The following is a 25,945-nucleotide window of genomic DNA, read 5'->3' on the forward strand; positions in this document are numbered from 1 at the left end:
ATTATTAAATATAAGTACAACTATACACAACCATGAAACCAAAAAGCTGGCGAATGCATACGTCCAGAATTTGCAATGCACTACATACAGTACTTGTAATAACCCAAGTTTTATAAACACATTACACATTACCGATGCTGTAGAAAACCTAAAGCTAAAATGCTAAAGCTACTTACCATTGAGAGACATCTTGAAGTAACCTCTTTTCTTGTCTAGTCTCAACTTCCGGATCATATTCGGGATCCAACACATATGGCTGTATGTTAAAAACGTTTTAACATTTTGAAAAAATAAATCGCTCTTGACCATCAACTCTTTATCATCTCCTATAAAGTCGGTTTCGCAGCTAGCGTCATAAACCGGAAGTTCTTCTAAGTATGCATGGATGTGGGTGGAATACAATAAAACAGACCGTTTTCTTGGGAAGCATGAAATCCAAAGAAATACAGCTGAATAGGTGCAGATTCTGGAAGATCTATATTTTTCATTTTGTTTTAATATATGATTAAATATTTACATATTAAATAGGTTGTTTGTCTATATGTGCCCTGTGATTGGCTGCCGACCATTCCAGGGTGTACTCCGCCTCTCGCCCAAAGACAGCTGGGATAGGCTCCAGCACCCCCGCGACCCTCCTGATGATAAGTGGTAGAAAATGAATGAATAAGCATTAAATAAGAGAATAATAATGATTAAATATATAAATTTCATAACTTGGGCTGCATGATGGTCGAGTGTTTAGCACGCAGGCTACACAGCTAGAAGACCAGAGTTCAATTCCACCCTCGGCCATCACTGTGTGGAGTTTGCATGTTCTCCAGATGTATGCGTGGGTTTTCTCCGGGTTCCTCCCACATTCCAAAATCATGCTAGGCTAATTGGCGACTCCAAATTATCCATAGGTATGAATGTGAGTGTGAATGGTTGTTTGTCTATATGTGCGCTGTGATTGGCTAGCAACCAGTCCAAGGTGTACCCCACCTCTTGCCTGAAGTCAGCTGGGATAGGCTTCAGCAACCCTCGTGAGGATAAGTGGTAAAAAATGAATGAATGAATTTTATAACTTGCTTGGTTATTATTAGTAGTAGTAGTAATATTTTATATTACTAATAGTTATTCATAGTTATGTTATTATTTCAACATTTTAATGATTTTTCCTTTAGTTTTTTTCTTGATGGCATTTTAACAGGGCAATAAACAAATGACTGTACAGTCTTGTAAAACTGCCTCAAACTGCCCTTTTTGGTATAAATTGTTTAGTTTTTGGAGCTGGAATGCAGCGTCCATGGATTTAAAGCCCCACAGTTTAAGGCATACCGTCCATTCCTCCCCATTGTGGATTTGTTTGCATGAGTGAATACTGTTTGGAATTGGGCCTCTGTGGCTATTAGAAGACATGTACAGAAAGGTTCGCGTGATGAATAATGGCTGCATGACGGTGCTAAGCAGAAACACTTGGAGGAAAGGATGAATCCATTTAGGCTGATCTCTTCAAAGATGATACAAAAAAAAAAGTGGTTTCCTTTGCAAACAGCCACAAATGAAGACGCTCGTGGGACACATTTTCCATCCTGCACCGCAGTCTCCTTGAATTGAGGGGAAGAAACGCTGAACACTTAGTGGGAGTGGGGCCTCAAGTTGTGACTCCCGGACTCTAATTGACGAGAAAGTCATTTGGCTTAGAAAGATTCTTCATCGTCAAAACAAATGAAAAGAATGTTTACATTACGGAACGCTTACAGGACTTTATACCATGTGTGGCCTTTTACCGGGTACCGACAATGTGTTGCCAAATGGGTGCAAAGTTCTCACACGAGAAGGCATTCTTCCGGTTAAAAATAAGCCTCGTGCATGTGGAAGCGTACATAAGCTTTTTAGGATGTGGCTCGGGGGAATTCACCAGACACTTTTAACAGTTACATGTGTTCCATCATGCACAGCACACTTTTGTCCTCCAGCCGGGCCTTTTCAACACAATGTGTGCACTCACTCAGCGTAAGTGTAAAGAGATTGGCACCTGGATTTCATGGATTTGCAGCAGACACCCCCCCTGCCCCCCTCCCCACATACACACACATAATTACCCTGTAAGAAAAGGATCTTACTCCACTGTGCATGGTTTTAATATTATTAATAGATTATGTATCTAGGGATGATTGACTTTATCTTGTGCTGCACGGTGGACAAGTGGTTAGCACGCAGGCCTCACAACTAGTAGACCCGAGTTCAATCAGTTTTCTCCGGTTTCCGGTGCTGGAGCCTATCCCAGCTGTCTTTGGGCGAGAGGCGGGGTACACCCTGGACTGGTGGCCAGCCAAGCACAGGGCACATATAGACAGACAACCATTCACACTCACATTCATATATAATATATATATAATATAGTATAATATAATATATAATATAGTAGCATTTTTAGCCATTTTCATGGGTAGACACGTATATGAAAAATGCTACTATGCTAATATTATAATATACTGTAGTATATAATATAGTATATAGTAAGAATGATAATGGTTCATCATTGCTTATTTCCAGGTTGTGACTGGCTGGCGACCAGTCCAGGGTGTACCAAAGACAGCTGGGATAGGTTCCAGCACCCTCCATGACCCTTGTGAGGATAAGCGGTAGAAAATAAATGAATGAATGACTTTATCTTGTATGTTATGGACCAAGTCTTATATGTCCCTGACTCACTTCCTCCAATGTTGTTTTTTTTTTTTTTTTGGCAAACAGCTTCACCACAGCAAAGTCTTGTGACATTCAGCCCAGCACGCAACGTACAATATGGTCATTCTCTCGCTACACACACACGCACACTGCAACAAGGCGACTCCACTCTAAGATGACATCCTAGCGTCTTTAACCCCCAAGAAAGCTGAGATGTTGTTGTGTCATTCAGTCCATGCACCTTTTCTCACCTGTTTTCTGCAAGGGTGCCTTCACATCTTAAATGATGTATTGCTAGGATTGTTTGGACCCACAGGAAACACAGTTGATGTGGCAGTTTGTGTGGAGCCACAAGCGGGAACAAATAGTGAGCAAAAACGGACAAAGAAGAGGGTATTTTGAAGGGTAAGTTTAGCTTCAAAGCCCTGGCAGATGGCTCTCTCTCGACAAAAACCAAAGTTATTTGAATCTGCTCTCGCTGTGAATTGGGTTCTCACGGAGTACGTTGACTCTCAAATGCCATAGAGAAGAAAGAAAGTACTGGTACAGGTATTTTTTTATTGTCATTTATACAGTAGTACCTGCACATATCCCATAAAGGTCGCCAACATGTTTTGATCTTCAAGAGATAGATAACAACCGTCAAAAAGTGTTTAGTATGGGCAGCTTTGTGCTTTAAGTATACAAATGTATCAATCTGCAAGAGAACTTCACAACTGACTAATGCCGCTAAATGCTAATTGATTAGAATTAATGTGGTTTGACCCTCAAACGCTGCCGTAGTCAGGCTCCCACAGTGTTACCACTCGACGATTTTGTCACTAAACTTGATCAAAAGCAATGAGCGACAAATCTAGCTACTTTTTCTGGCGTCATTGGAGAGTTTTCTAATATTTGGGGACTTAACAGTGAAAGCACATATTGATCTGCAGTTCGTGAGACCAATTTTAAATGAACAAACTTAAGAATTTAGTTTTTTTGTAGTGTTTTTACTCACTTTTTGTGTCTCCAATGAGGTTCTGCTTTTTTTCAACAGTATCATCTAGCCCAGGGGTGGGCAAATATTTTGACTGGTGGGCCGCATTGAGTTAACAAAATTGTCCGGGGGACCAGAACATATATTTAACACTCACACTATTTTATGCTTAGAATTTTCCTTGAATTATTTGTCTAATTTTATCTGTAAAAGTGTTATACTATCAGCTGTTTGTTCCCATGTCCCTTTTTTCAGGAGTATTTTAAACATCACACCACATCAAACTATATAATTACATTTTACAGTTTGTTTGTTTTTTTGTGTTTTTTTTTACTAAATAAGACATCTGACTTGCAAGTTATGTTGCTAGTTTGTATGTTAAAAGTTGAAATACTTCGAAAGCAACTGCCGGATTCAAACGCTTGGTGGGCTGTATGTGGCCCCCGGGCCATAGTTTGCCCACCCCTGATCTAGCGACTTCCTATGACTTTCAGGATGGCCAATAACTACTTTTCTTACTGAACATTTGGCGACAGTAGGCTCACATGGCTGGAGCTCATTGAGGACATAAATTAGAGACAAATAAGCACGGTAAAATTGTGTAATATTGGTAAAAAATCGGAGACGACCTCACAGCTAGGAGACCAGGGTTCAATTCCACCCTCGGCCATCTCTGTGTGGAGTTTGCATGTTCTCCCCGTGCATGCGTGGGTTTTTTTCCGGGTACTCCGGTTTCCTCCCACATTCCAAAAACATGCTAGTTTAATTAGCAACTCCAAATTGTCCATAGGTATGAATGTGAGTGTGAATGGTTGTTTGTCTATATGTGCCCTGTGATTGGCTGGCGACCAGTCCGGGGTGTACCCCACCTCTCGCCTGAAGACAGCTGGGATAGGCTCCAGCACCCCCGCGACCCTCGTGAGGAAAAGCGGTAGAAAATGAATGGTAAAAAAATCAGCATGTTTGGTTAGCGTGAATGCTAACAAGTGACTATACTGCGACTAAACAACCACTTTTTGGAATGGACTACTTGTAGTATCATGCCTTTCTTGAGTAATGCGTCACTTAAATAATGAACTATAAACTTTGTTTACCACATGATTTCCTGCGGCCTTATTGGCTGGCTTACCACCTGGTGTGATGTCACTCCTTCAATGGCTGCTCACAACTTCCTGCATGCTCTGAATGCTAAACCAGAACCGAGCTTTGGCTTTGAAGCCGTGGTTTTGCTTTGTGAATACATTCAAGTGGCATAAGGACAATGGAGGTTATGCATGAACTTGAAGCTCTTATAAAAGCCCTGAATGCAACACGGCAGAAACGTGCAGCAAATGATTTTATAAGAAAGTACGTCAGCGTTTTTTTTTTTTTTAAATGCAAACACAAGTGCTTTGTGTGTTGTGACACGCCCTCCAGGTGAGTGAAGGTGATGTGCACGCACTCATGTTACTTTTGATTGATCCTGAAAGCAGAGAGCCCTGTGGGAATGCTGTAACTCAACCCAGAGCAGATGTTTCATCAGATCAATGGCACATCTAAAAAAGCCCAAATCTAAATGCATTAACAGAAATACAATCATTCTTTTTTAAACCAGACAACGTGGTTGGAATGGAAAATAAATTTCACAGTGTATCCATCTTTTGTCCCGCAGCAGAAACCTGGTGTTCGAGCGTGACTCCATCAAACTCCTGGCGAGGGAAACAAGTCCTGAGTGAGCCAAATGAGCAGCATGATGTGGTCCGAGTTTAGGAGCGGCCACAGATGGCCCGTGCCAAACCATTAGTCCTCTTAAGTCCTGCACACAGCTTTCTCTCTCAACTTGAACTCTTATTTTACAGTACAGGGAAGCTTCCACCACATGAGTTCATCCTAATGGGATTATAAGACATACCTTCTGTGTGGAGGTGCCTTACATATAAAACATGTTAATGCGGTAATAGCTTCAAAACACATTACGCTGGGTGTTTTATTGCTGCACGTGGGCTCGTAAGATGACGACAAATGCACATTTCGTATGATTTTTAAACTGCTTCAACCTTGCTCTATATCCAATATGGACGTAAATTCCATAATGCAATGTGAACTTCTCAATATGTCCTCTGTCCCTCCACATTTTTGCCAGCGTTTATTTGTTTGTGTTCAAAATAACATGAAAAGTTCTGAATGGATTTGGATGAAATTTTTTAGGAATTGTCAGAAATTGGCTATGAAGGAACTGATTCGATTTTGGGGGTGATCGGGATCATCGTCTGGATCCAGGAATTTTTTAAAAAGGACTCTTTAACATTGCGCGAAATGACCATTTATTTAGCATTCCTGGTACATTGCACTTCATGCTAGGTGTTAGCATATTAGCATTGTTAGCATTCTAATATTAGCATAGTAGCATTTTTAGCCATTTTCATGGGTAGACACTTACACTTACTTACTTACTTACTAAAAAATGCTATGCTAATATTATAATAAAACAAAAAACAAACGGTGTATATATATTTATACTGTTTATTCTGTATATTTTGTATTTTCATTTTTAATAGATGTGTCTGCACCTACCAAAAAAAAATCCTAGTATGTGTTTGATCATACCTGGCAATAAACAATTTCTGATTCTGCTAGTATATAATATATAATATATATATAATATAGTATAGTATAATACAATACTATATTATATAGTAGCATTTTTATCCATTTTCATGGGTAGACACTTTTATGAAAAATGCTACTATGCTAATATTATAATATAGTATATCATATAATATATCATATATATTATATAGTATAGTATAATATAATATATAATATAGTAGCATTTTTGTCCATTTTCATGGGTAGACATGAAAAATGCTACCATGCTAATATTAGCATGTTGTAAAATTTGTTGAAAAAATATTGTAAATTTCCCCACTGGGGGACAAATAAAGGTATATCTAATGTTAGCATTGCTAGCATGCTAATATTAGTATTAGTATAATTTTTACCCATTTTCATGGGCAGACGCTTAAATGCTAGGTGTTAGCATGATAACATTAACATATTAACATTTTTGGAGGTATTTTCATGAATATGAACTTAAGCAGACACTTAGCACCATCATGCTAGGTGTTAGCATACAAACATAATTCTCTTAACATTTTTCATATTTTCAGAGATAGGCACTTAGACAAACATATGGCGCTATTATGCTAGTAGGTGTTAGCATGCTGATGTTAGTATGTTAGCATTCCATTTCATGATCAAGGAATCAAAATGTTATAAAATAAATTATAAATAAGTTAATACTAGAAGATGAGGGGGAACTATGGCACTTAGCGGAGGTCTGCACTCTCCATGTGCTTTTCTACTTCATATATAAGATGATTATTGTTGTTACACAATATTTTAATGATGCTTAGTTCAAGTTGTATGCTAAAAAACACTATAACGAAACTGAATTTTATTTAACTTGACAATTGTCTCACAAACATATGAAAAGGGCACAATGAGGTTACAGATATTTTATATTGTTTCATGAGTGTTATGAGCAGATATAAGAAGTCTGACTAAAAAAAAACAAGCACAAATGTAAATGTTTCTCTCATTTCCTGAGAAATATTGGACCATTTTATTTATTAAATCTCCATGTATGGATGGCAGATGAATGTTGTCGTCTTTCATTCTTATTATAATATCAAACCGGAAAAAAATAAACAAATGAAAAATCCACAGTTTTTTGCTCGTTAGAGATTGTCCATTGCTGTACAAAGAAAGGCCAACACTGCCATCTGCTGTTCAAGCCTGGTACATACGTGGAACAGGAGCTGACACTTGAATATTTCTTACAGTTTGTGTGTGTTTGTAGGTTTTTTTTTATTAAGTAGATTCTTGCTTGTCCACTCTGAAGTTCATTGTGATGACTCCATCAATACCCGCCTGCAGCTCGTCGTGCTCTTGCACAGCCGAAACCCCCTTGGGGGTCCCTGTCAGGATAAGGTCGCCCTCTTCCAAGGTGATGAAGTCGCTGATGTAGCTGATGAGATACGGGATGGAGAAGATCATCTGGGAGGTGCACCCACTCTGCCTCAACTGGTCGTTGACCTTCAGCCACAGTTTGACATTGCCCGGCTCGGGGATTCGCTCCTTGGGGATGAACTCACTGACGGGGCAGGAGGTGTTGAAGGCTTTGGCCAGGGTCCAGGGCAGACCTTTGGACTTGCACTCGTCCTGGACGTCCCTAGCAGTCATATCCAAGCACAACGCGTATCCGGCCACATGCTGCATAGCGACGGCTTGAGGGATTGCAGTGCCCGCCTTGCCGATCACCACGCCGAGCTCCACTTCATGGTGCAGGTTGCTGGAATAGAGAGGAACCAGGATGGGCGACCCCTCTCTAAGATAGGCGGAAGGCGGCTTCAAGAACAGGACCGGCTCCGTGGGGATTGCGTTTTTCAGTTCTTTGGCGTGATCCGCGTAGTTCCTGCCAACGCAAATAATTTTCCGCCCCCATTCCCAGAATCGGGAAATATTTCCTGCAGACATTATCGCGGTAAATGCAGAGTCGCGTGAACTTGTCGAAGTCAACTTTGACCGAAGCTTTTGACTTGACAGTTTAATATTTAATGTACGGCAAGCCTTAAGGGACACTTAAGGGATAGCTCAAAACCCTCAAAATGTACAATAATATGGATATTTCTGTTTTAGAACTTTATTTGGATAACATTTCAAATTTAAAAAATAAAATGGTTATTTTTGCTTCAATAATTGGAGAAACAAACAGGTTTCAGTCACCTGTTTTCACTCCCCCGAATTTGATTGGTAGAGTCTGGAAGGTCAAAGGTGAAAAAGGCGGAACTAACTGAACCACAACCAAACTTTTCTGGTTTACACTAACGTGATAAGGTTTGGCTGTTGTAATGTTATACAAATCACTGGTAGGGAGTGCCTGCACTCTAATAGGAGCTGCCACTGTCTTCAAATACGGTACGACAAAAATGCTTCTTATTTATAACACTCTTCGCTGTTTAGTGTGTTTTAGCTTCATATTTGTTACGCTACGATATGTTTTTTTTGTTGTTCCGCTTTGTGACATCTGAAGGAAGATGGAATTGGGTTGTGTTGTCTTGACAACGCAACTGTCTTATTTCACTTAAACGGCTAGTTTTAAACGAATTTGGGTTAGCTAGCTGGGTGAATGAAATAGTTGTGCACACGATATTACGTGTCCAATTGGGGCAAACATACAGCACAAAAACAGATGACGTCACAGGGAGAGACATGTTAATATTTAATGTTGCTGATTCTTGTGTCCCCATTATCGCTGTTCTAAAACATTAAGGTGTAAAATTAAATGAATTACCGTTAATAGTACAACTTAATATAACAGTTGGGTGACACGCATTGTGAAAAGTAAATTATAACAAGATGAAAAAGTGACATAAGCTCATTTTACGCATTCTGGCTTGATGTCCTGGCATAATGTAAACACTTAAAAACCCAATGATAATATTGACTCTTTGTGGCCCCATGAAGCAACCCAAGAAGTCAAAGCCCAAGCAGCGGCTCTCCTTCACAGCGCAGTGAGGAAAACATCTTTGGTGGAGCAAGCCAACATGAGGGTTGAACTTCTCCCAGCTCTCAGTGACAACTACATGTATCTCCTCATCGACACGGACACCAAAGAAGCAGCGATTGTTGACCCTGTGGAGCCAATAAAGGTACGGTTTATACTTAGAATTTCACTGTCGCTCATTTAAGTACATGTCATGTATTTTTTTCACTTAAATTAAGCATTTCCTAGCATACAAATGGCAAAATTAACTCCTACAAATATAAGCAGGCATTCAAAGACAATGAAATGTCCTATTGTTGACTGGTCACTAAGTGTCAGTCGTCTTAATGTAATGTTCGGTGAGACACACAAGGCTCAGACTTGCAACTCAACTATTCTGAACCCCCGATTTCACCTCCTGTGTCCTCCTTGCTTTCAGATCCCCGAGGGATCACATTTAACATAACACGAACAAGAACAAGTCTTGTTTTTGTCTTAAATGACAAACGACAATTTGGAGAAAACCCACACATGCACGGGGAAAACATGCTAACTCCACACAGAGATGGCCGAGGGTGGAATCGAACTCCGGTCTCCGAGCTGTGTGGCCTGCGCATTAACCACTGGGTCCCATGTTAAAACAGTTTCATGTATTTAATTCCACTGACATTACACAAGCTGCATGGCGGAAGAGTGGTTAGTGCGCAGGCCTCACAGCTAGGAGACCCGAGCTCAATTCCACCCTCGGCCATCTCTGTGTGGAGTTTGCATGTTCTCCCCGTTTCTCCGGGTACTCCGGTTCCCTCCCACATTCCAAAAACATGCTAGGTTAATTGGTGACTCCAAATTGTCCATAGGTATGAATGTGAGTGTGAATGGTTGTTTGTCTATATGTGCCCTGTGATTGGCTGGTGACCAGTCCAGGGTGTACCCCGCCTCTCGCCCGAAGATAGCTGGGATAGGCTCCAGCACCCCTGCGACCCTCGTGAGGATAAGTGGTAGAAAATGAATGAATGAATCTTATGTCTACTGTATTGGGTCATATGAGTGTGAAAGTGACTATAGGGATGTTAGTTCATGTCTACAGGGCTCTAATAAAGTTAAAAACTGTATTTAGAAGGTTGTAAACAGGTTTTTAATGCTCAAACTGCGAATACAGTGTTCCCTCGCTCCATTGCGGTTCAGTTTTTGCGGATTCACATGTTCATAACATTTTTTAAATGCAATTTTAGTGCTTTTTAAAAACAATTTTACAGCGTATGAACGCTGTTACAGGCCGATCTTGGCCCTTTAAGAAGAATTGCATTGCGGGAAGTGTTGTTGAGTGTCATCTTCTGCGTTGTGATCATGGCTAGCCATATGATGGCCAGCTCGCTTCTGTATTGGTAAACAATAGCCAACCGTGCGGCTACGAACGCTGCATGGCTGCAAGCCCTCCCTTTGACAAACTGTGCAACACGGGGACGTTATGAGACGATGGCAGATGCAACACGCTCTGACAAGGCCACAAAAATGAATAAGTGATCTTTCGAAGTGATAATGTTTCATCATTGCTTATTTCCAGGTTGTGGAGGCAGTCAGAAAACATGGTGTCAAACTCACAACCGTCCTGACCACCCACCACCACTGGTAGGCTACAAGAATACTTCCATTACCGCTGGCCTACTTTATATTTATAGTAGCATTTTAAATGTCCATGATGAGTGTTCAAAGGGCTCCTTTTTTTCCTCTCCTCAGGGATCACGCTGGAGGCAATGAGAAGATGGTGAAGCTCATGCCCGGGCTGAAAGTCTACGGAGGAGACGATCGAGTGGACGCGCTAACCAAAAAAGTCACTCACTCCCACAGTTTCAAAGTAAGATACATAAGCTAAAGCAGTAACAGCGGTTGTATCGTTGGCATCAATTTTCTTTCCACCCACTAGCTTGGATCGCTTAACGTCAAATGTCTGTTCACGCCATGTCACACAACTGGCCACATCTGCTACTATGTGACCAAAGACAACAGCTCTGAGCCTCCAGCAGTTTTCACAGGTAAAAAAAACACAACATCCACTTAGCATCAATTGGAGATCTAACCTTTTCAATCTGCATTGCCCGATGAATCAGTTTAGGTAAAGTTCCTTGAAGAAAAGAAAAGTCAGCCGCCTGTCATAATGTTCTGTTTTTCCGCATGCAGGCGACACGCTGTTTGTGGCTGGATGTGGGAAATTCTTTGAGGGGACCGCAGAGCAAATGTATAAAGCCCTGATTGAAATTCTGGGACGCCTGCCTGCTGAAACGGTATCTATCAAATACGCCACGAGAGAGGTCATTTATGTGACAGTGAAATGCTGGTTAATATTTAGAATACATTTTTCTATGAGAGATGTTAAATGATGGTGGGAATTGTTTTCATAAATGGACTACTTCTGTAGTTAGAGCATAGAAAACCTGTTGCTAACCCTCTAAGTATGATTTTCAACATTATTACAGCCCTCTAAACACACTTATAGTCACATTTAAATGCATATTGCCCAAAATATTAGATATAATCAGATTAAATAAGCCATTCCGCTGGCAGCCGTGAGTTTTAGCTTGGTGGGTTATGGCCGCAACACAAGTCAGAGTTTAGGACTATTGTGAGATAATTCAGACCTGCAAGAAAAGCGATTAAGTCTGATCCTTTTTTTTGTCTTACTGAACATTACTGACACCTAGTGGCCAAATTCATCTTTTGAATGACATATTTGTACTTTAGTTCATTTAGCCATTCTTACACTTGAAAATGCTTAATTCAAGTAACATTTGCTTAAATATGTATATGGCACGCCTTTCAGGAGAATTCACATGTTTTTGTTCCATAATAGAGCCATATTCAACTATGAAACAACATTCATTCAGTTATTTTCTACCGCTTATCCTCACGAGGGTCACGGGGGGATACTGGAGCCTGTCCCAGCTGTCTTCAGGCGAGAAGCGGGGTACACCTTGGACTGGTCACCAGCCAATCACAGGGCACATATAGACAAACAACCATTCACACTCACATTCATATCTATGGACAATTTGGAGTCGCCAATTAACCTAGGGTGAAATTGAACCTCCTAGCTGTGAGGTCTGCGTGCTAACCACTCATCCGCCATGCAGCCCCCATGAAACAACATGATTTATTAATTAATGTATATATTTTCATAGAACCTTGATAATTAAGCCGCAAAGTTCCAACTGTAAAGTGGCGAGGGACCACCGTATCGGATTCTCACCAACTGTTGTGACAACAGATGAACACGTAGCGTATAGGAAGTGCAGAGAGACATCATGCATTGTGATTTTTGACTTTCATCCATCCATCTTCTAAGCTGCTTATCCTCAATAGGATCACTGGTACTTCCAGCTAACTTTGGGCGAGAGGCGTTTCTTCTTATGGTTCTATGGCCATCATCACATTTATCCTGATGTGTTTCTGTGGTAGGATTATGAAAATGCACTTAAAAGCCCAGTAAAAAAAAAAAAACTCTTTTGATGTGCAGTGAGGTGATGCTTTGTACAACTTTAGAGCCACATTTTTTTTATTTAAAAAATTGCTCCTTTTAAACTCTTTAGAGATCAGATTGCATGTGACAGTGTGTGAGTATTCAAACGAGTTGATTTCTGTTCAAGCGCGTCTACTGTGGTCATGAGTACACCGTCAGCAATCTGAAGTTTGCACGCCATGTGGAACCAGACAATGAAGTCATTCAGAAGAAGCTAGCATGGGCAAAGGTATTTCTCATATCTTGACTGTCCCAATCCAAGCATCCGTCACATGATGACTGATTGTGACATTTCAACTTTGTAGGAGAAATGCAGCAATGGAGAACCTACAATCCCATCCACTTTGGAAGATGAGTTCACCTTTAACCCATTTATGAGAGTCAAGTATGTTGATGAATGCTACACACGTAACACTTTAGTGGCGGATCCAATAGCATTTATATTTTCTATTTAGAGAGAAGCCAGTCCAAGATCATGTCAAGCAGACCGATCCAATTGAAACGATGAGGAGTCTTCGGAAAGAGAAGGATGGCTTCAGGGTGCCAAAGGAGTGATGCTCTGTGCACGCCAGACTCTTTCCGCCCAACAATAATGCAATATTGTCATACATCAAGATTAATCTGCAAATCATCTTCCAATTTTCACTCAGTATCAATCTAACTATAATATAAGACTGTATGTTTGTTAGCAGTCATTTTAAAGCTTCAGTTGTTTGTTTTAAAGGAATATATGGCCAATGGGTGATTGCTTTACAGGAGGAAAATAGTTTTAGTTTGTAAATATTGATGTACAAAAAAACCCAATTTCTTTACAGTTATTGAAGCCATGTTTTATTAAGATGTCTTTATATTATGGGAGAGTTTCATCTGGTAAAGGCTAAATGACTACTCATTTGGTGTGTCTGCATTAAATGTTTGATTCACTGAATTCTATTCTACATTCTTTAAAATAGATATAGATGCAAAAGTATGTGTTGTGTCTTGCATTATCGATATATTTACGTAATACTTACGTTTAAATTAAGTGGGCAAAGGGTTAAATCTCTAGCTATGCTGGTTCGACTGGAGTCACCGTCCGTTGAATATTTCTGACTCGATTAAAATGTCTCTGTATTAGCTATTTACGTAAACTGAATGATCTCGCGATAACTTAGAGCGGAAATGTAGTTTGCCCACTCGCTTCACAACGGGGCGCTTTTATTAGTTCTCAATAAAAAAATAACCGGTAATTAAATGTTCGTGTGTTCAAAGTGAGAATTTTTGTTGGCTTTGAGTATTTAGATCGTGAAACAATACCTTTGATAATGTCTTTTAGTACACATGCATCCATTTGTTAGCTTCGCCGAGCTCGTCATTTACTATACACTCTATATTAGATTGTAAGTGCGCATGCGTATGAAGTGTTACCATGAAGGTAAAGGTGATCTCCATCCTGGAGGACAACTACATGTACTTGGTGATTGAGGAGCAGAGTAAACATGCTTTAGCTGTAGACCCTGCAGTTCCTCACCGGGTAAGACACACTTTAACCTTCATCAAGTGTTGTTTTGCAACTTTTATTCACTCTATTATAAACGATTTCTCCCTTATAAGCTGCTGGAAATAGTGAAGAGAGAGGAGTTGACTTTAGTGGCTGTTCTCACCACACATCATCACTGGTACAGTGTATGGGCCCATCCATCTTCTTGGGTCATGTGACTAATTGTGATTATGCACTGGCCAGGGACCATGCTCGAGGGAATGAAGCTCTACAGAAGGAGGTTGCTGGCTTGAAGGTGTATGGAGGAGATGATCGGATTGGCGGCTTGACTGATAAAGTGACAGACGCTCAGGAACTCAAGGTATAACACCAGAAGTACACTTTCCCCCCCATGTAGTGACATTTTCTCCATTTGTAGTTCAACTCCATCAACGTGAGATGCCTGTTTACTCCATGCCACACATCTGGCCACATGTGCTACTTTATCTGGGAGGACGAGTGCACGGATGCCCCTGCTGTGTTCACAGGTCTTTAAACCATCATGTGCTAATCTTTACCTATTGTAAGCTTACCGCTCCTTCTTATGGTTGCCACAGGGGATACTTTGTTTATCGGGGGATGCGGGAAGTTCTTGGAGGGGACGGCCGAGCAGATGTACCATAATCTCACTCAGGTGCTGGGCTCCTTGCCTCAAGATACTGTAAGTAGAAGCCTCCTTGTGCTTGATGTTGCCTTAAGACATCACAGTGAACTTATTGTGTTGTTAAGATTTCCTATCCAGCCATTTTTGTGTAAAAGCTGGAAATACAAACGAGTACACAAGCACCATGAGCATCATTGTTATCTTGAACTACCCTAATCATCTTGGGAATGGAATTCACCCAGAGCTGGACAGCAACATCTCAATAAACCACAGCTCTCCAGTGCTGGCAGCACTCATGCATGTGTTTTTAGTAATATACTGTAAATCTCTACTTTCCTGCTCATGATTGGTCCAAGCCTTTGTGATGTTTCTTTTTTCATCATAGAAAGTGTTCTGCGGACATGAGTACACCATAAAGAACCTGAAGTTTGCTTTGCTGGTGGAGCCGGAAAATGAGAAGGTTAAAGAAATGCTCTCTTGGGCCAGGGTGAGACATTAAAAGGCATTCATGTATTTCAATAATGCATGTTAAATACAATACAAACAATACAAGCAGTTGATGTTTGCTAAATACAAGGATGAAGAGTCTTGAACCAGTCATGATGTGCTATACATATCACTATATTGACACTTACTATGGTACCCATTATGTCATTGGATGGTCATATCACCTTGTACTTCGGTACATTATTTAAAAAAAAAAAAAAAAAAAAACAACCTTAAACTGTATTATGGAAAGCAGGAAGTGAACAAATGTAACAGTTACTGATTGTAAAAGTACCAGATGGAGGGGTAGGATTTAATAAGCTTTGCTTCTTCCTACTCCTTTTGGACATGTGCAACTGTGAACTGATTATGGGATGCATTCAATTGTAATCTGATGCATGTTCAAATGAAATAAAACCATTACCATTACCATAAATGACGATAGCATCATTTTTGTGTTGTGTAACCGAGTGCCCTGACTGATTTTGTCTGTAGGCAAGAGATGACGACGACAAACCCACAGTGCCATCGACCCTCCAGGAGGAGTTTGAATACAACCCTTTTCTTCGTCTCACGTACGTTCAACCTTCTATCCATCCATCCATTTTCTGGACTCTTTTTGAGTCCGACATGCTCCTGACATTTTGTCTCTGCAGGGAGGAGAGGGTGCAGAAGTTCACGGGTAAGACAGACCCTGTGGAGGTGCTGAGGGTCCTTCGGAAAGAGAAGGACAAATTCAAGAAGCCTAAGGAGAGACTTCCTCACCATGCCTTGCTGGCTTTGGAATGGGGGCTGCTTCGACCCTGAGGTCCAATTCCAGCCATGCTCCAAATAAATGGTGGGACCTAATAATTCTAATAATGTCTGCACAAAAAAGGCCAGTATAAAACCACTAATATTATTCAAAAGCTATGGTCAGGTTAATAAGCCTGTTATGCACAAATCAAACACACTAGGCCACTTTTCCTTAAGTAAATTCCTCATAATAAATTTATATTGTATAAATAACTGGAATTTGGACAGCATATAAGCTTATGTTTAATTTATATACATAATTCATGCTTATACAGTCCTAATACTGTAATATAGTCTTAAAACTTTCCATTTACCTGTAGGCTTTATAGAGCAGGATGCCGGTATGTTAATGTTGGACATTCGTCAATAAAATCATATCAACCAAACATTTTTGGTTTCTTTTATTTGGTCAAAATATGTTTATTAAATTAACTAAATATTTCTACATTTAAGCGTATAATATACATCATTTACTGTAAATTGGCATTGATATGGATGTTAGGATGTCAAACATCTCGTTTATTTTCCACCGACGGAAGGAATCAGAAATAACTGGACGGTTGTGCTGTCATCACCATTTCATAGTGAGCCCATTGGTCATCTTCTCCACCGTGTGGTACCCCGTGTGCAGCAGCTCTTTGGCGCGCTCCTCGCCCACGCTCTGCAGCCACGACTGGTACAGCTCGGACACGTGCAAGTCATCCTCCGGCGCTTGGGTTTGTTCTGCTTTGTAGAGCTCCTCAACCTTCTGGAGGAATTCTTTTGGGTTCTGACCTGGAGGGGGTTTCACCTGCCCGCCTCCGTTTAGACATCCTGGAGATGAATCAACAATAACATCAGCAATACTTATGGTACATTTGCAGAGTTTTTGCATAAGATTACAACAATAGCCTGTATTGAGTACAAGTACATTAAGATCCTGTAGTCACCACTTTAAACCATGTGCCCATTTTTACTGTTGTTTATGAATAAAAACAACTAAGGATGTCCGATATTGGCTTTTTTGCCGAAAACCGATATTGTCAAACTCTCCGTTTCTGATCCCAATATTAGCCGATACCGATATGTGTAACATGACATATGTGGTGGAATGAACACATATGTGTTGTGTACAGCGTATGAAAAATCTGATACCGACATCAACCGATTTTTGTGCCGATAATTATCGGTACCAATAAATATCGGACATCACTAAAAAAGATCTTATCAAAAAGAGAAATGACAGGGCACAATTACGTATACATTTGTGTGTATTAACTCTTTAATTGTAGCCGTGAAGAGTTGCGTTCAAAGACACCAAGTCATTTCAGTTGTAGATGTATTTTCTGGGGACGTACGGTACTTAAATGCATCAAATTCTACTCCCGCAGTAAACTTTAGTGAGTGATAGGAAGATCCGCTCTATTGTCTTTCTGTATAGAGTAGGGGTGTAAGAAAATATAGTTTTGGCGATATTTCGATACTTTGTTCCACGATACTGTATCGATATTAAAAAGTATGATATTTTTGTTTTAAAGTATTATATTTTTAGACATGAGGGGGCGGTCCTAAGTGTGTCTTGGGTTGAACTGTTCGCCTATTGGTTGATCGACACGTGAGTGCGAAAATCGACTAGGTATGCCTGCAAACAGCCACAGCAAGAGGAAGTCACCACACCACTCTCAATGGCGGTAAATATGGCTGCAATCTCCAGGGATCTCCGTTTGCTAGCAGATATTTCGGATAATGCTTCCCCGGATTACCTGCTTTTCCGGGTGGAAGCCTTATTGGAGCCTGATCTCTCTCCTCCCCGACGGAGCTTTTTCGCACTCACATGTCGATCAACCAATAGGCGAACAGTTCAACCCAAGACACACTTAGGACTGCCCCCTCATTTGAATAGTTTTTCCTTCTGCATTTCAAGCTGACATTGTCTGCTGCATGAAATAAATACATATGAGAGCAGAGTGCTTTTATTTATTTATTGATATGTAATTCTATTTATATATTTATTTTTGTATTTATTTTTAATTTTTGAATCTTGTTTTTTATTTTTGTATTTATTTTTGCTTTTATTTATTTATGTATATATTTTTTTATTTTTGTTTTTATTTCCATTTATATTTATTTTTGTGTATTTAATTTTTTTTCATTTTTGTTTTTATTTTCACTTTTATTTATTTATTTATTATTTTGGCAGTTTTGGTCCTCCATATTATCATAGACTGTATATGGTATTTATTCAAGTGTAGACATGGCAAAGGTTCATTTCTGATTTTAATTTAAACCTCCGACCGTTAGGTGGCAGCACTTACGTAGTCAATTAGGCAAGGATGTTGAACGAGATTGACGAGTGAAAGGTCCTCACACATAAACACAGTTCAACATGGCGGAATGCCAGCCCATAACAGCGGCCCCTGCGGCGTACAAGGCTGAAGTGTGGACACATTTTGGATTTCTACACAAAGTAGGGTGTGCAGAAATTGACAAAACCCATGCAGTTTGTAAAATGTGTTGTGTATTCGAGAATAATAATAAAGTCCACTTAGCGAGACACCATGAGGACCTGCCGCTAGCAAGCAATGCCAAGGTCCTTTTGTATACTACAAAAGTAGTACTGTGATATTGCAGGTATTTTGTTTTTCAAATTGATATCACTATTTTGTTAAATAATGGTTATTTCAAGCATCCTAAAAGGACTTTTTACTGATGTTAGTTACTTTGTTCCACAAAAATACTCTTCTGATGGTGGATAAGTCAGGGACTGTATACTATGCATTTTTTCACAGCTAATAGAATGTGAACATTTGAGCAGGATCTTGAGACATCATTTAATTCATTAATTTAATTAATTTAATTTATTTCTTTTTTATGGTTTTTTTTTGTAAATTTAAAGCTGGATGTTAAAGCTTTATTTATGCAAATGCTACACTTTAAGTTTTTACTGTTCTAATGGAATAAAAATGTGTTTAGTAAGTGCATATTGCTGGGGTAATTCAGTTTTTCCAGGAAATAATCTTTAACTACAAGAAAAACAAAAAAAAATCTCCTTGTTAACAGTATTGTGATATATCATATTGTGAGCCTAGTATCATGATACGTATCGCCAGATTCTTGCCAATACACACCCCTAGTATAGAGTCCCGTTATTGCAAAGTGGGAGTGGATGTTTTGTGTGGTTTAACATTCCTACCTGAGGGACAGGCCATGACCTCCACAAAGTGGTACGACGACTTCCCCCTCTTGAGTTTCTGCACCAGGTTCTGAATGTTGCGAAAGCCGTATGTGGAAGCAAAACTCAGCACGACTGTGCCGTCTTTCTCCAGCATCACCTCCTGGAAGTCCTTATTCCTGAGGAAGAAGCATGGAGGAATAAGCGTGAATCCTTCATTCATTCATTCATTCATTTTCTACCGCTTATCCTCACAAGAGTTGCGTGGGGGGTGCTGGAGCCTATCCCAGCTGTCTTCGGGCGAGAGGCGGGGTACACCCTGGACTGGTGGCCAGCCAATCACAGGGCACATATAGACAAACAACCATGCACACTCACATTCATACCTATGGACAATTTGGAGTCGCCAATTAACCTAGCATGTTTTTGGAATGCGTGAGGAAACCGGAGTAACCGGAGAAAACCCACGCATGCACAGGGAGAACTAAGCGCGAATCCTTCAGATTTATTCTCGAAAGTCTCACCTTAGAGTTTTATAGGTGAGTTCCTTGACCTCTTCTCCAAATATTTGCTTGGCTGCGTAGGTGAAGACGTGATGGAGGTAACCGCCTGATCCGCTCCCGGCATGGCTTAGGAACTCTTCGTCTTTTACGCTACTGAACCTGGTCAGAAGGTAAAGCTAATGTGCTACACCATCTTGAACAAAAACACACCACATGGAGTGCCGTAGGACTTACAGTGTATCTAAAGGTGCGGCCTGTACATCGCTAAGAGACACGTGTTCCTCCTCGAGCATTCTCTGGACTTCTCCTACAATGAGGAGATGAAGGTTCAGATGTACTTTCACACGATATCAATTATTTTGTGATTGGAGTGTGTACCAGAAGTGATGACGCAATCCACTTCTCTGCTCTCGGCGTTGTTCAGGTAGAAGTCTGACCTCGAAGCCTCCAGTTTCTTATCGAAGCAGGGCATCACCGTCACATGATAGATCTGCTGTGGACTCAGACCCTGACACGTAACGCACAACACCCGTAGAACACTGAGAAGCAATAAGACAAAATAAGAAATACGGAAGTAGAGATGTAGCCATACTTGTTGTTGTGCAAAATATCCTTTGACCAGTGAGCCCATCATCTGCTGAGGGGAGCGAGTGGTGCTGATGTAAGGAAGAACAAACTCGCCATGTGTTTTCTCTGCATAGCAGATCCAACCTGATCAAAACACACCAAGCAGGGGTGATATTAATGTAGTAGAATGTTGATGAAAGGTATATACTGTGATATGTTTTCCCAGTCGCTTTACCTGGACATGCTGATGTCAACATAGGCAGGGCTTTGCTGTCCTGCTCCTTCTTTTGGAAACGTTCCACAAACTCTCGCTGGCTCTCCAGCAGGCTGAAGGTCCGACTGAAGCTTGTGTCAAACACATGGTGAACACCTACAAAACCAACACAGTGAAAATACACCATCTAGTGACTTCAGGTAGGTATCCAAAGGCCAAAATGTTCTTCTTCTTCTTTTGGTTTAATGGTGGGTTGCATCCATGACATAAAAAAAAGGTGCATACCGCCACCTACTGTACCAGAATATGTCAATCAATTAAATTCGGTAAATTAGGAACCCAGATAGTCTGTTCTCTCCGTGAGGCGTGGGAGTGTGTATGTAGTGTTTGCAGGGGGTTAAATAGTTCACAAGTCCTTTCACAATCAGTTCAGTCCAGTTCGATATGAAAGAAGGGGCAATGATTAGTGTAGGTGTATGGGTTGGGAGCTGTAATGTTCCAGGAGCTGAGGAAACCAGAAGGTAAGGGGAATGTGAGGAGAAAGGAAAATGGAGGAAGCCAGGAGAGTCGAAGGAAGGAGACCAGACTTAGCTTTTGCCGACAAAAGAGGAGGGACAAAACAGCCACGGACAGCAGGTCCAACAGAGCCTCAGATCCAACCTGCTTCAAGAAACTTTCTTCTTTACCGCTGATAATTTGTCTTGTCTCAGTTTCTCCTTCAGTTTCCACATTTACTTGAGTTCATTCCTTTTTCGATTAGTGTCTTGAATGACTTAAAAATAATCGGCTCTTAGTTCTGATCGTCTCCTTTCTTTTCCACTCTCACTTCACACACTGAATCTCCTTTTACTCTGCCCTTTTGTTCTCTTCATGCTCACAGGTGTTCCCTAATTAAATCACTTCCCCCTCCTTCTCCTGCTCAGGTGGCCAGAATTATTTGAGGTTTCCTCTCTTCTCTGCCACAAGCTATGGGCACTTTACTCACTTAAAGGGGATCACAATAGATGAAAATATGAGCTGGAAACCTCATATTACAAATATACAACATAAGGTGGCCAGAAATATTTCAATATTGAACAAAGCAAAATTTGTTCTCAATCAGAAATCACTCCACACTCTTTATTGCTCTCTGGTTCTACCATATCTTACTTATTGTGTGGAAATATGGGGTAATAACTATAAAAGCAATCTTCACTCGCTAAATGTACTGCAAAAAAGGTCAGTAAGGATAATTCATAATGCCGCCTACAGAGAACATACTAACTCCTTATTTCTAAAATCACAAATACTTCAACTTGCTGATATAGTTCATCTTCAAACAGCTAAAATAATGCATAAGGCTAAAAATAACCAATTAGCTAAAAATGTCATCCAATACTTCTCTACAAGAGAGGAGAAATATGATCTCAGGGAAGAACTACATTTGAAACACTTCTATGCTAGGACTACGTTAAAAAGCCATAGCATTTCAGTATGTGGAATCAAACTATGGAATGGATTGAGTAAGACCCTCAAACAATGCACAACGATGAGCCAATTCAAGAAACAATACAAGCAGTTGATGTTTGCTAAATACAAGGATGAAGAGTCTTGAACCAGTCATGATGTGCTATACATATCACTATATTGACACTTACTATGGTACCCATTATGTCATTGGATGGTCATATCACCTCGTACTTCGGTACGAGGTGCATTATTTATAAAAAAAAAAAACAAAAAAAACTTAAACTCTATTCAGAAAGCAGGAAGTGAACAAATGTAACAGTTACTGATTGTAAAAGTACCAGATGGAGGGGTAGGATTTAATAAGCTTTGCTTCTTCCTACTCCTTTTGGACATGTGGAACTGTGAACTGATTATGGGATGCACTCAATTGCAATCTGATGTATGTTCAAATGAAATAAAACCATTACCATTAATGCTCGGATGAGTAGTAGAGATATCAAATGATATTACTACTACTAATATTGTTAATAAATATTCTAATATTCTATAACCATGATAATTGTAATAATTATTTTAATACTCTATATTCTTTTATACAGTCCTGTGTCCTTTAAATACCTTATCACCGCCCTCTGTATTTTTCTAACACCCTCACCTATGTATATTAACTGTCCTTAATATACTCTCCATGCTCCACTCCTTTCCTATTTTAGTAATTCTTTCCCTTAGCTTCATTTGCGTTTCCCTATATTTCCTACAATGTAGCAGTACATGTACGCCACTTGTGCTTTTAACTACTAAAACAATGTTTTATTTAACCCAGTTTGATCAAATTGTAGCCTTGTTAGGACAGTTTCCTCATTTCTGTTTTTCATCTTCACCCCTTGTGTTTTAACATCTTTTTGTACTTTGTGGTATTGTCTTCTCTTTTTATCCCAATCCCATCTGCTTTGCCATTTTTCCATGATTTGTTTTTTGATAATTGCCTTTATTTCTCCTTTAATCATATTAAATCATTAATCATGTCCATCATTCTAGTCCCTCTTTTAGCTATTCGATCAGCTCCTTTATTATTCCCCTCTACTCCGAAATGTGCAGGCACCCAGCAGAATCTTATTTCTTTTTTTTTTAGCATTCTTAATTTGAATAGGCTTTGGTGTATTTCCAATAATAAATCATCTCTACTCGATTTCATACTTTTAATACTGTATAAGGCTGACAAAGAGTCTATGCAACATACCACTCTCTCTGGTTTAACTTCCTTTATCCATTGCAATCCCATAATAATTGCCATCATTTCAGCTGTGTAAAAGGCTCTATATCTATCTAAAAGGCCTACCTCTATATGGTAGGATCTCTGCTGCTTTTACAGCTAAACGTTAAAAAGGTCCTTAATATTACAGGAGTACTTTGAGGACCTACTGCAAAAATGCTCATCAAAGATACTTCATATGTCAGGATTGCTGTGCTGTTTTTAAGGAAAAAATATCCACTAAGTGACACGCATGCTCTGCTCTTTTGAGCAATCTCCTGCAAAATCGAACAGAATACTTACCGAGGCCTTTGAAGAAAGAGGTGAGCCTCCTCCCCGCGTCGCTGCTGCTGAGGCCAAAAAATGCGGCGAGGGAGGCTCTGGACTGAGGTGACATGGACACCACCACGATCTTCTTCTCCATCTCGCTCACCTGTGAAAGGAGCATGTTTGTAAAGTATCTTTGCATAAACATAATACAAGCACAGCAATCTCGACCTTGTTGTTGCGTAGCACTTTGAAGAGTTCCTCGTGGCTTTGCTGCGTGATGAGGACGCTCTCCGCAGACGTGATACAGCCGCTACAGGCCAAACAGTCATTCAGTGTGATCTTGGCTTTCTGTAGCTTCTGCTTATGGCCCTCCTACAAGCAAAAAACATCACGACACCACTCTAAAACACAAAAGATTATACATGACTACTGTACTCACTTGGTTGATTTGGACATAACTGCCGTCGTCTTCTATCTGGATTTTTGCCACAGATTTGCCCGTTTTCTTCTCTACCTTTACAGGTTTGACACATTCCTGCAAAATGTACATGAAATATAGAATACACTGAGCATCTACTACTCTAAAATGCAGTACAAATGTTCAGAAATTGGTCAAATAGCAATATTCTTTAAAATGTTGTCCAGTTGGGGTAACTGGCTAAAAATAATCCAATTAACTAAAAATGTCATCCAATACTTCTCATATCAAATATGATCTCAGGCAAGAACTAAATTTGAAACACTTATATGCTAGGACTATGTTAAAAAGCCATAGCATTTCAGTATGTGGAATCAAACTATGGTAATGGTTTTATTTAATTTGAACATGCATCAGATTACAATTGAATGCATCACATAATCAGTTCACAGTTCCACATGTCCAAAAGGAGTAGGAAGAAGCAAAGCTTATTAAATCCTACCCCTCCATCTGGTACTTTTACAATCAGTAACTGTTACATTTGTTCACTTCCTGCTTTCCTAATATAGTTTAAGTTTTTTTTTTCACGTACCGAAGTACGAGGTGATATGACCATCCAATGACATAATGGGTACCATAGTAAGTGTCAATATAGTGATATGTATAGCACATCATGACTGGTTCAAGACTCTTCATCCTTGTATTTAGCAAACATCAACTGCTTGTATTGTTTCTTGAATTGGCTCATCGTTGTGCATTGTTTGAGGGTCTTACTCAATCCATTCCATAGTTTGATTCCACATACTGAAATGCTATGGCTTTTTAACGTAGTCCTAGCATATAAGTGTTTCAAATGTAGTTCTTCCCTGAGATCATATTTCTCCTCTCTTGTAGAGAAGTATTGGATGACATTTTTAGGTAATTGGTTATTTTTAGCCTTATGCATTATTTTAGCTGTTTGAAGATGAACTATATCAGCAAGTTTAAGTATTTGTGATTTTAGAAACTATGGAATGGATTGAGTAAGACCCTCAAACAATGCACAACGATGAGCCAAGAAAAAAAAACTTAAACTCTATTCGGAAAGCAGGAAGTGAACAAATGTAACAGTTGCTGATTGTAAAAGTACCAGATGGAGGGGTAGGATTTAATAAGCTTTGCTTCTTCCTACTCCTTTTGGACATGTGGAACTGTGAACTGATTATGTGATGCACTCAATTGTAATCTGATGCATGTTCAAATGAAATTAAACCATTACCATTACATGATGAAAACATTTTTAAGACAGTAGAAGAAGTAATTGTGCAAATACTGTAGGGTAATTTAACTATTTGCAATAAGACTTACTTAAATACACATGACTGCAACCTTTAGCTTCATGTTGCGCAGTTAGTTAACACGAACCCTCCCCTTACCCAACAGGACGTAGACGAACAAACGCTTTTCCTATGAGCTACCATTAAATTATTTCATATTTTGATGTCCGTAACAAAATGAGAAATTACCACTGTTTTTATGTTATAAGTCGAGCAAGCAATGTCACTGACATAACATGCATAATAATATGTAATGAGTATTCGCTGTGTTTGTAATCGGCTTTTCTCATTCGTTAAATATCACAAAACACAAAATCCCACAAATCAAATCCCGCCTGAAAACATGTCAAAGTATGTTTTAATAACCTGAGACGGTGTGATGAAATCGTCGAGATCTGTCAACTGCAACACACCGCTGAAGTGAGACGCCATGTTTGTTGCCATAAAGTGATTCGTTGTTTACTTTTCTGTCGTAAAGTGTTTGTACTCCAGAAGCGGGAGTACTTTCATATTTATTGAACACAACATGCCAACACTGGTTAAAAAGGCTTATAAATGTCCAAAGAAGTCATTTTTTAGACAAATTGGTTACTATCATCATATTTTTAAATGACTTAAATACAATTATAAATACGTATTTATAGAAACGCTACACACTAATTATTGAAAACCTGATTCACAAGTAAATTCCGATTACATTTATTTTAGGAAGCC

At 39.7% G+C, this 25,945-nt stretch overlaps 4 protein-coding genes across 4 annotated transcripts; 2 read left to right on the plus strand and 2 right to left on the minus strand.

Annotated features, from left to right (window-relative positions):
- Nucleotides 1-7,113: 7,113 nt before the first annotated feature.
- On the minus strand, nucleotides 7,114-8,245 carry fahd1 (fumarylacetoacetate hydrolase domain containing 1). Its single transcript, XM_058049052.1, has one exon. It carries the CDS (start codon nucleotides 8,162-8,164, stop codon nucleotides 7,499-7,501), a length of 666 nt encoding a protein of 221 aa, XP_057905035.1. The 5' UTR covers nucleotides 8,165-8,245; the 3' UTR covers nucleotides 7,114-7,498.
- A 192-nt stretch (nucleotides 8,246-8,437) lies between these two features.
- LOC131103100 (hydroxyacylglutathione hydrolase, mitochondrial-like) lies at nucleotides 8,438-13,615 on the plus strand. The gene is made up of 9 exons (XM_058049044.1): nucleotides 8,438-8,605; nucleotides 9,155-9,339; nucleotides 10,738-10,802; nucleotides 10,911-11,028; nucleotides 11,098-11,206; nucleotides 11,352-11,455; nucleotides 12,815-12,916; nucleotides 12,993-13,072; nucleotides 13,143-13,615. The coding sequence occupies exons 1-9, from the start codon at nucleotides 8,539-8,541 to the stop codon at nucleotides 13,240-13,242; spliced, it is 930 nt and encodes a 309-aa protein (XP_057905027.1). The 5' UTR covers nucleotides 8,438-8,538; the 3' UTR covers nucleotides 13,243-13,615.
- A 151-nt stretch (nucleotides 13,616-13,766) lies between these two features.
- Nucleotides 13,767-17,937, plus strand: LOC131103104 (hydroxyacylglutathione hydrolase-like protein). Its single transcript, XM_058049048.1, has 8 exons — nucleotides 13,767-14,200; nucleotides 14,281-14,345; nucleotides 14,411-14,528; nucleotides 14,586-14,694; nucleotides 14,764-14,867; nucleotides 15,196-15,297; nucleotides 15,792-15,871; nucleotides 15,953-17,937. The coding sequence occupies exons 1-8, from the start codon at nucleotides 14,096-14,098 to the stop codon at nucleotides 16,101-16,103; spliced, it is 834 nt and encodes a 277-aa protein (XP_057905031.1). The 5' UTR covers nucleotides 13,767-14,095; the 3' UTR covers nucleotides 16,104-17,937.
- On the minus strand, nucleotides 15,365-25,721 carry narfl (nuclear prelamin A recognition factor-like). Its single transcript, XM_058049036.1, has 11 exons — nucleotides 25,598-25,721; nucleotides 23,937-24,032; nucleotides 23,726-23,869; nucleotides 23,531-23,660; nucleotides 20,548-20,682; nucleotides 20,338-20,456; nucleotides 20,124-20,253; nucleotides 19,980-20,052; nucleotides 19,767-19,904; nucleotides 19,264-19,421; nucleotides 15,365-16,904 (listed from the first exon to the last, which is right to left on the minus strand). Exons 1-11 carry the CDS (start codon nucleotides 25,673-25,675, stop codon nucleotides 16,663-16,665), a joined length of 1,443 nt encoding a protein of 480 aa, XP_057905019.1. The 5' UTR covers nucleotides 25,676-25,721; the 3' UTR covers nucleotides 15,365-16,662.
- Nucleotides 25,722-25,945: the final 224 nt, after the last annotated feature.

The sequence above is a fragment of the Doryrhamphus excisus genome, chromosome 15 (genome assembly GCF_030265055.1).
Source record: "Doryrhamphus excisus isolate RoL2022-K1 chromosome 15, RoL_Dexc_1.0, whole genome shotgun sequence".
NCBI classification, from domain to species: Eukaryota; Metazoa; Chordata; class Actinopteri; order Syngnathiformes; family Syngnathidae; genus Doryrhamphus; species Doryrhamphus excisus.